General features: G+C 41.6%; 2 protein-coding genes across 2 annotated transcripts; one reads left to right on the forward strand and one right to left on the reverse strand.

Annotated features, from left to right (window-relative positions):
• The first annotated feature begins 2,779 nt into the window (after positions 1-2,779).
• LOC140929319 (uncharacterized) lies at positions 2,780-4,335 on the forward strand. The gene has a single exon (XM_073379122.1). It carries the CDS (start codon positions 3,168-3,170, stop codon positions 4,197-4,199), a length of 1,032 nt encoding a protein of 343 aa, XP_073235223.1. The 5' UTR covers positions 2,780-3,167; the 3' UTR covers positions 4,200-4,335.
• A 2,042-nt stretch (positions 4,336-6,377) lies between these two features.
• On the reverse strand, positions 6,378-8,023 carry LOC140929321 (uncharacterized protein KIAA1958-like). The gene has a single exon (XM_073379123.1). The coding sequence runs from the start codon at positions 7,803-7,805 to the stop codon at positions 6,453-6,455; it is 1,353 nt and encodes a 450-aa protein (XP_073235224.1). The 5' UTR covers positions 7,806-8,023; the 3' UTR covers positions 6,378-6,452.
• Between the last annotated feature and the right edge of the window lie 1,977 nt (positions 8,024-10,000).

Consider the following 10,000-nt stretch of genomic DNA (forward strand, 5'->3'; position numbering starts at 1 on the left):
AGAAAGGTTTATGATTTAGTGGCTCGGCGGCTCGGCGGCTCGCCAGTCGCTTTCAGTGATTGAAGAACGAGAAAGGTATATGATTTAGTGGCTCGGCGGCTCGCCGGCTCGCCAGTCGCTTTCAGTGAATGAAGAACGAGAAAGGTTTATGATTTAGTGGCTCGGCGGCTCGGCGGCTCGCCAGTCGCTTTCAGTGATTGAAGAACGAGAAAGGTTTATGATTTAGTGGCTCGGCGGCTCGCCGGCTCGCCAGTCGCTTTCAGTGAATAAAGAACGAGAAAGGTATGTGATTTAGTGGCTCGGCGGCTCGCCGGCTCGCTAGTCGGCGATCAAGGAATGTTTTGGCGATAAATTTCGAGGTAGAAGTATTCTACAGAGAAAATAGAAGGGATGTGGACCATTAGTTTCAAAACCTGAGAGCTAAAATCGAGGTAGAGAATTTTGCTCCAGCTTGTCTGCTGTGTTTATAATATGTTCTTCAAATGCGATGAAATGACTTCAAGTACCGCCTTTTTTCGTCAAAACTCGGTTATTTTCCTGAAATCTATCTTTCACTGCTCCACTTGCTTGAGACGACACTTTCTTCAAACAATCTAAAGGCAAATGGTTAAAATATATTATTTTTCACCAATCATAGTGTTTAGGATTCAGTGGTGTAGTGGTTAAGCCATCTACCTTGTAGCTTTGACATTTTGAGAGGTGCTGGTTCGATGCCCCCTGTCGCTCTTCATATTGGGTTTGTTGTTTTGTTTTTTCCTATTATTTGTTTTTGTATTTGTTTTTATTTTGGCCTTTTCATGACAGCGAGCCATGCAGGCCATTGAAAACTCATTAAAAAGAAAAAAAAAAAACAGTAATACGGAAAACATTGACTGAAAGGTAACCATTGTGAATAAGTGTTTAACGCTAAAAAGCGCTCAACCCTAACCTTAATCTTAACCCTAATGAAAGCTCAACCCTAATCTGTAAATTTGCAGGTTTTACTTGTTTTATCTTTATTTTTACCGATGGCTCGCGTGTCGCGCATGTCTCTCTGGCTCGCAGTTTGGGAGGACCCGGAGAAATGTAAAGAACGACATGTAGTTAGAAAACATTAAAGATATTTATTTACAAGTAAAAGACCGACGGTACAATCTTTCTTTGTACGAATAAAAACCACAATATTGTATAAAAGGAGAATTTGGAAAAGTGGCCCTGTATTCTGTAGTTAAGCCTCGGAAATAAACACTGTTCTTTAATTAGAATTGATAACTCCTTAATGTTCTCGTGCGCGTGAAAAAGTTGCGCAAACAATAGGCGTATGTGAAGTTCAATTTATGCAATGTCCGCGCGCGTGATATGTCCAGCATTGACAAGTGCAGTTCTAATATTTTCAGTGATAAGCCTGTTGACTGGCTCGGAAATTCGTTCCCCATATTCTTCTCGCGTGCATGGAGCATCCGCCGGCCAATGGACAATTTCATCGGTTGTTTTCTTAATAAAAACGCGCACCTTCTGAGCGCTTCGAGGGACGCGGATTTCTTCAACACGGCCATACCGTTTAATTGTTTGGGTGCAGTGATCATATTCTGGCTTCTGAACACTTCTCAAAGAGCGGGGGCTGAACTTCTTGAAGGCTTGATAGGTAACCAGTCGTCCCGGAAAGCGTATGATGGCGGTAGAGATGTCGATCTCCGTTGGCTGTGCCCTCGGTTTCTCTGTAGCAGGCTCAACAATAGCTTTAACGAATTCAGCAAACATTTCTTTCTGTGCATGTAGATATTCGACGTAATCCACGGCTTTTTTGTAGCAATCTTCAGTAATTTGCTCTGGTGGACTATGTGTTTGATCCTCGTCCAACATGGCAGTGATGAAGTAGCTAATGGTACTCAATGCCACAGCAACTCTTGTGACAAGATCAGTTCCTTTAGATTTGGGTGGTACTTCTCCATTTTCGATCGCAGTGTTGACCGCGTTCACATGATCGGTTTTAAGGCGCTTATGTAGCTGTGCGGCGGCAGGATCCAATGTATAGGATCTGGTGACGTTCTTGTGGGCGGCGTAGATTGCTGCGAAGAGTGGCAGGAAATCTTGTAGGGGAAGGTCTGCTAGATAATTTGTTCCTTCTTCTTCTTGTTCCGGTGTCGGCTTTCGCGCGTTTGGAACAGTAATTAAGAAGCGATCTAGAAGACCGTGGCCTTTGTCCATTCTAAAAATAAGAATCGCTGCATTTTGGATCTGGGTTGACCCAAGAACGGAGAACGCGGTGTTTGATTCAATTTCTCGCGTAGCCTCTGTCGCGAAATGGTAGGATGCAGATTCCCCACTCCATAATTTGCAGAGCAGCTGTACGTCACCAGTGGCGTTATCTTCGTCGTTTTTGAGGAGTTTGTTCAAAACATCAAATATTTCGGGGGAGACAACAAAGGCTTTACCTTGCTTGGAAATGGTTTTCACAAGTCCGGACGATGTTGTGGCGCTGACAAGGGTCTCCTTTGAGATGGTGTCTACGTCTCGAAGTGCGGCCAGCACTGTCTCTATGGCAGGTGATTTTCCCGTTCCTGGATGACCAACGGACATGGTGTATAGGTTTAGTGGCTGAATGTGATTTCCATTTAGGAAGTGGGCGTCAGTATTTCCGAGGAGAAATGAGGTGGCTGTCATCAATGATGGCACCAGGTAACCAATGGAGCTGCCGACGGACTTAGCTTTTGCTTCTAAGAACTGGAAAACAGTATCAGGAAATAGCTGGTCATAATTGTAATGTATTCCTGAAACTCGACGATGAAATGAAGCCCAGGTAGCTTCGTTTTGACGAGAAAGACGCAAGATAGGGTTTGACATTGTGAACTGGTTGGCGTTAACACACGAATGAGCAGAAAGAGCAACGCGTTGAGATTAGGATGAAACTTACAAACAAAACGTTTTGTTTGAAAACAAAAGAAATCGGCGAGTGACGCCGTTTGAAGTGAGCGATTTAATTAGTATGTCTGTGAAATTTTTAGTTCATTGAAAATGAACCAATCTAAAGGTGAGACTTTTTGTCATATATTGAAAGGAGGGAAGCATTAGTTGAAACTTGATGAATGGAAGTTTGTAAGTATTATTTTAATTCATTAATAATGAAAGTTACATAGGCCAAGTTAACTGAAATTTCCGAGATAAATTGAAGTAGCGCGAAGACGAAAATGTTGCGGTGTGGAAGCAATGGAAAAGTATATCGAACTATTAGTGTTCAGGTTGGTTGCAGTAGTAACACGAAAGAAGTTGGTACTCAGTATTCAAGTGGAAAGGGAAGCTATCAGCGAAAAATAGGTGGTACTTCGCACTGGACGTATGATGAGCTGAAAGACAGAGTTCTCTGCAATAGAGAAACTTTAATCGGATGGTTAATGAATGAAGGAATGATCGCCTCCAAACGCGCCTGCCCCGTTTGTGGTGAAAACATGGAGCTGGTAGAATGTACGGACCGATCAGACGGTTACAAGTGGGAGTGCAGAAAGCGAGCGAATAACAAACGCCATAAAAGTACAGTCAGCATCCGGAAAGGAAGTTGGTTTGAACAGAGTAATCTTACCCTGGAAGAGATTATTAAGTTCACCTACTGGTGGTCGGAGGGACTAACGCAAGAGCAAATAAAGAAACAGCTGCACATTAATGCCAACACAGCTGTCGACTGGGATATGTTTTGCAGAGAAACATGTGAAGTGACCATCCAGAAAAAAAGTGAAAAGATTGGTGGTGAAGGGAAAGTGGTTCAAATTGATGAAAGCAAGGTGGGAAAGCGGAAATACCATCGAGGGCACAGAGTTGAAGGACAATGGGTATTTGGCGGTATAGAGGAAGATTCAAGGAGATGTTTTTTGGTGGCAGTGGAAGATAGGAGCGAGGCAACACTTTTGCCTATCATAAAAGACTGGATCGAACCGGGAACATTAATTGTCTCCGACTGCTGGAAGTCATACCACAACTTAAATAAACATGGATATTCACATCAAACCGTGAACCATTCAAAGGAGTTCGTAAATAAAGACGGGTATAATACTAACAAAATGGAAGGTCACTGGCGGCACATGAAAGTGAGTTTGCCTGTATTCGGCACTCGCAAGGACATGTACTCTTCCTATCTTGCTGAGTTTATTTGGCGGCATGTAAACAAAGAAAAAGACTTATTCGCCACGTTTTTAAATGATGTAAAAACTCTATACAATCCGAATTAAGTTAAGGTCAGAAAAATAGGCATACATAAAATACATGGCTCGTTGGCATGCATTTTCAATTTTTTGTTTCTTAGTTGAGCTTGAACCGAAGTGTTTTTCATGAACGTTTGAGAAAGTTGCGGAATCACCTTTTGTTCTGTAGTTATGTTTTGAAAAGTTGTTTCTCAGTTGAGTTACGAAATGAAAGTTAGAGAAAGTTGCGGTTTATTTCAGTTTTGAGCTGTAGTCTGTGAGACACCCGAAAACTGTTTTGTTCAAGAAATCTGTATGATTGTGATAATCATTTTGACATGATGTTAATGACTCTAGAGATTAGTGCTATAAAACTTTGAGTGATTGTTAGAACATGGAGGTTGTCTGGTTTTGTTTTTTATTTATTTATTTTTGCTACTTTGGCATGCACGCCCATAGTTGGCGAGTGAATTGTTATCGTTAAAATAATTTAAAATGTTGAAAGTTATGTAAACCTGCGAACTCACCCACCAAGGGAAGATTTTCAAATACCCGAAAGTTCTTATGCATACAATTTTGCGGGTCTCGCTGTATCCGTGGTTTATGAATGATATTGTAAAGGATATTGTAAGCATAATTAACTAGCTGAGAAGATGAGACACAACGGGGCTATTATACAAAGTATTCTCTTCTTTTATTGCTACCGCAGAAAATTTGTGGAACCATCGGATACGTCTCAGAAACGTATATTTATAAAACGTAAACGCTTTACGATAGGTTTTTATATGAGTTACAAGTGCTCACATGCATGATCAAAACAATCAAAGAAACTTCGCTAGTGAGACCAAGGAATCTACTGGCGAGCCGACGAGCCAACGAGCCATTTGAATAATATACCTTGGAATCGACTGACGAGCCAACGAGCCATTTGAATAATATACCTTGGAATCGACTGACGAGCCAACGAGCCACTTCAATTAGAATAGTTGGAAAAGTGGCCCTGTATTCCGTAGTTAAGCCAAGATTCTTTATGCACACATTCCCTGACTAATGTACCAGTCCATTCCAAAACTGGACACTACAAAATGCAGACTGCAGACTTAATGCAGACCATTGTTTTCAGGGTTAGAAAACAGTCAGTGGGACTATTTTTGTCTCGTTCTAATTGCGTGGTGAAAACAATGGTCAGCAGCAGTCTGTAGTCTGCATTTTGTACTGACCGACTCCAAAACAGCCCATGTTTAGATAGTCGAATGCCCCACCAGCTAGCCCTTCAAAAGCGTCAAAAACACCCAGCCACCAACGACTATTCAAAAATTTTGCCATGCATCAAACCATTTGTTCAAATTATGTAAACATCCTACTTAACAGAACCCAAATATCTGATCAAGTCTCTGAAAGGTGTCTTATGGAGGTTTGTTCATTTCAGTAAAATTGTTCATTTCTGAGAGACCACATTTAATGGCCCTATTCAAAGGCTCTCAAAATAATAAAAAGGATGTGAAGTCTGTTTTTCAGCAACCTTTTTATGGACATCAAAGTTGTCAGATCATAAGGTCCGTAACACTTCTAGTCAGCTGTACTAGACATTTCCAAGAAACAAAAAGACCCTGAAGCACATTATATTATGGGACAGTTGATCGATATACCACTGACAGTTGACTGATATTCCGCCGACATTGAAAGGTCACCATATTGACCGAGTGTCGACCGCCATACTGGCAAAATATTGAACGATTATTCCTCGAGCCCGAATGGGCCCTGAGTCAATAGCCCGTGAGGCCGAAGGCCGAGTGCGCTATTGACTCAGAGGCCATGAGGGTGAGAGAAATAGAGATTACTTCATGGTTGGTGAGTGCGTACGATTTTTATTCACTCGTTGTGAAGAATCGCAAACTCACTCGTTCGCTGCGCTCACTCGTTCGTTTTCGATTCTTCACAACTCGTGAATAAAAATCGTACAAGCGAACCAACCATGAGGTAATTTGTTTATTATATATGTACTGAGATATTACAAAATAATGTTAACAACTATCAATTACGGTGAAATCAACACAAAGACCACAACGAGTTGCGAATGATTTTATTCGAGCAAACTGAACGTACAAAACTTCCTACAACATTAAAGTTATTCAATGACTCTGAAGAAAGTGGAACAAAGTCTACTTTTAAACGATTCTTTAACTTCAAATAACAATGAAAATTTTCAGCTTTAAATATCGCCGTTCAAAACCGTAACTAAGATATAAAATTTGAAAAAGTTGACTGTTTTGTAAATCTAATTATAGTAATGCATGCATTCTAATCAGAGTCAGAGTCCAGTACTTTTAGCATTTTGTACCTCTTTGGAGAAGACTTTACCTCAACTTCTTGGATTGCCAACTTCGGGGATTGATTGAGGCTGTTAATAGAAATGCTGAATTGACCTCCATGAATAACAGCGCCCGTGAAAAGCGACATCGCTTGTTGGTGATGATCTGCCACCGAGCGACCCGCCGAGCTAGCTGAAGGATCAGTGGAGCATTCTCCAACTTGAGATGAATTAGTTTTCTCTAAGCTATGCACATTCCCGGACATCAGTTCACTTAAAGTACGAGACATTTTTACTTGCTGTTTTTCAGAAACTACAGAATAATTTGTCACACTTTGAAGATTTTTATGTCCCGACAGTTGAATAATATCTGTCGCTGGGATGTCGTTGTTTGTTAAAGTTTGGATCATTGTTTTGCGACCGCTATGGTTCTTTACATTGGGCCCCAGCCCGGCTTTTTCTGCCATTTTTTTCATTAACAAATTCAGCTTGTTCACGCCAACGGCTGACTTTTTAAACCATGGTTTAGAAGAATCTTGTTTTTTACAGTTATTTACTGCTAGATAAAATGGCGCGTTGTTGTCGTTCATTTCCAACGGTCTTTTCTCCGCGTAGAATTTGTAAACAGTGACGGGATCTCTTTCACTTCCCTGAACCGAAAACATTTTCGGTTTTATTTGCCTGACATCTCTGGGATTTTCTCCGGTTCGAGTCTTAGTTTGTCTCTCAGTATACTCTAAAAATTCCTCGCCATTTGTAGTTTGGCGTAGTTGCACATCGCCCCAACACATGTCTCTGTGTTCCTTACAACCACGGAGACCGAAATAGACTGTGTTGTTGAACCAAACTGTATTCAGTAGAGCCTCAGGAGTTGACTTTCCTAACAATCCTTTGTCATACAGCAGTTTTATGTCATCTTCTGTGAGGGGAACTGAAGCGTTTGGTTTATCGCCTTTGCCTTTCTTCTTGAGATCTCTTTGTTTTGATTTTAATGCCGTTCGTGCTTTTTCAAACTCGACGTCTCTCATAATGCTGTAGCCGTAATTCTTCTTCTTTAAATACCGTTCAAAACTGGCCATCATAGCACGCAAGGAAGTGGGTTCGTAATCTTCGTTGTTTTCTTTCTTTCTTACTGTTATGATAAATTCGCTGATGAATGAACTCAGTTCGTGTGGGGGAATTTCTTCTACAGGCCTTGACTCATCTTTTAGCCTCAAAAACTCCTTAAGCAAAGCAACATTCTGTTCAGTTTTCTTCCTGGTGTTTTCGTTTTCTTGTCCTTCAATAAATTCCTCTACTGAAGTTATATCTGCAAACCTTGAATTGCTCGAAGAAGACGCCATGGTTTTCCTTTTGCCTAGTGACGCCGTCAGTGAAAGGCGGGAAAATCGATACGATTTTTGTCACTAGTGAAAACTTTCGTCTGCGGGTTGTGATTGGTCATACGGTATTTTTCACTAGTGAGAAAAATCGTACAACCAATCAGATTGCGTGTACTCTGCAACGCATCATTTTTATTTGACATATTCATTTTGCAGTAAATCTCAGTACATATATAATAAATAATTCTTTTAGTAAAATCCAACTAGTTGGTAAAAAATATTGAGACAAAACAACTTTAGCTAGAAAAAAGGAATTCAGCCACCATTTTTTTGGTTTTCAAAGGCGGCGCTTTTCGCTACTAGTGGGCTATAACATATACCGTATTTCTTCACCTATAAGCCGAGCGATTTTTTCAGTTTTCGACCCAAAATCTTGGGAGATTTTTCACGGAGAACCGGGTTCGGCTTGTAGCCGAGGGTTTTACATTTTAAAAATATACAGTCGCTGAATAACTTTACGCCCCCCGGCTCTTAGTCAAGTTAGCAATGAAGCAGAAGTAATAAAACACAACAAAAATAACTTTTGAATATTGGTTATTCACTTTTATGAAATTGGTGGCTCCTAAAGGAGCCGTTTGACGGATATGTGCAAGGGCTTTCAACCCAATAGTTTACTCGCCATCCGTTTCGTTTTCGCTGTCTGTCTCAAACTCGTTCTCTTCTATGTCTTCATCGTCTACTTCTGGGGTTTCCTCAGAGTAGACCACGTCGTCCTCTGTTCCGTCCAAGGCATTGGAAATACCGCAGGTCTTGAAGGATTTGACAACCATCTCTTGGGGTATCTCTGCCCATGCTTCCTTGATCCACCTGAGGACAAGATTTCTGCTTGGCGCCTTCTTCTTCCCAGCTGGGGTAAACTCAAATGGCCCAGATGTCATCCACGGCAAGTACTTTCGGCGTACATTATCTTTAAATGGCTTGTTTAGGCACTTATCCAAGGGCTGTACAACCGGGGTTAGGCCTCCAGGGATAACTGCGACGTCAGTGTTTCGCTGCTTCAGGTCATCTTTCACGGAATCGGTCAAGTGAGCTCGGAATGAGTCCCACACCAAAAGGGAACGCTCGGCATGTGGCAAACTCTGTCGAATCCATTCTCGGATGCCCTGTTCATCCATCCACCCTTTCTTATGGAAGGAAACACGAAGAGGATGCGGCACAACCAGATCTCTCGGTGTACAGACGCCTTTGAAGATGACTTTCGGTGGCACCTTTGCTCCATCTGCAGCAACAGCAAGAACGACAGTGAAGCTCCGCTTTTCCGCTCCGCAAGATTTTACTGGCACTGTTCGGCTTTCACTGAATTCCAGTGTTCGGTTCGATGGCAGCTCAAAACGCATGGGTGTCTCATCCATGTTGTAGATGCGGGATAAAGGGTAGTCGGCGCGTCTTCTTGCTGCAATGACGAAGCGATGAAACCGCACAATGTTCTCTTCGAGATCGGCAGGCAATCGCTGGGCCAGAGTTGTTTTGGTTCGCATGCTGACCGAGTGGCGTCGTCTCCATTTCTCGTACCATCCACGGGAAGCTTTGAAAGCAGGATCATCGGAGAGCTCTTTAGCTTTAAGGCGAAGCATCAATCCACTCACAGCAATACCTATGAAAAATAAAATAACAATCTTATTTTGCTGCGAGATATTAAACCGTAGATTCGTGACTGCAGCACTCTTTTCGTGACATGTTATGAAATTGTCATGACAACAACATATTTCTGACCAATCAAAGTCTCTGTTTCCCACGCACTGAAAGACGATATCATTCAACTCTTCAAAAACTCTTAAAATTTCAGACAGAAAAGTAAATACCAACCTTGCTCTCTTTGCTGTGAAAACCACTCCATCACTTGCTGGTCTAGTTCGGGATATTTCGGAGTGAAACGGCCCATCGTCGCACGTTTTGCAGACATCTTCAGCTCACCGGAAAGAATAGTGTGGTAGTATTTATTTATCTGAATCGCGTGGTAGTATTTATACAGTTCGTTGGATCAATTGATATTCATATCTCTTGATTGGTTCGCTTTTTTTCTTTTGTGTTTATTGTAATTCATTAGGTTTTGTGTTTAGTGAGTCAATTTCTTATGTTTTCCGTGAGGTTCGCTTGCTCAAATGGCCAGTTACAATCAATAATTTCGCTCTCGGCTTATAGCCGATGGTTTTACC

The sequence above is a fragment of the Porites lutea genome, chromosome 3, assembly GCF_958299795.1.
Source record: "Porites lutea chromosome 3, jaPorLute2.1, whole genome shotgun sequence".
Taxonomy (NCBI): Eukaryota; Metazoa; Cnidaria; class Anthozoa; order Scleractinia; family Poritidae; genus Porites; species Porites lutea.

Bases quoted from the DNA above. Each gene is read 5' to 3' on its own strand.
- LOC140929319 (XM_073379122.1), top strand. From the start codon at position 3,168: ATGTTGCGGTGTGGAAGCAATGGAAAAGTATATCGAACTATTAGTGTT.
- LOC140929321 (XM_073379123.1), bottom strand. From the start codon at position 7,805: ATGGCGTCTTCTTCGAGCAATTCAAGGTTTGCAGATATAACTTCAGTA.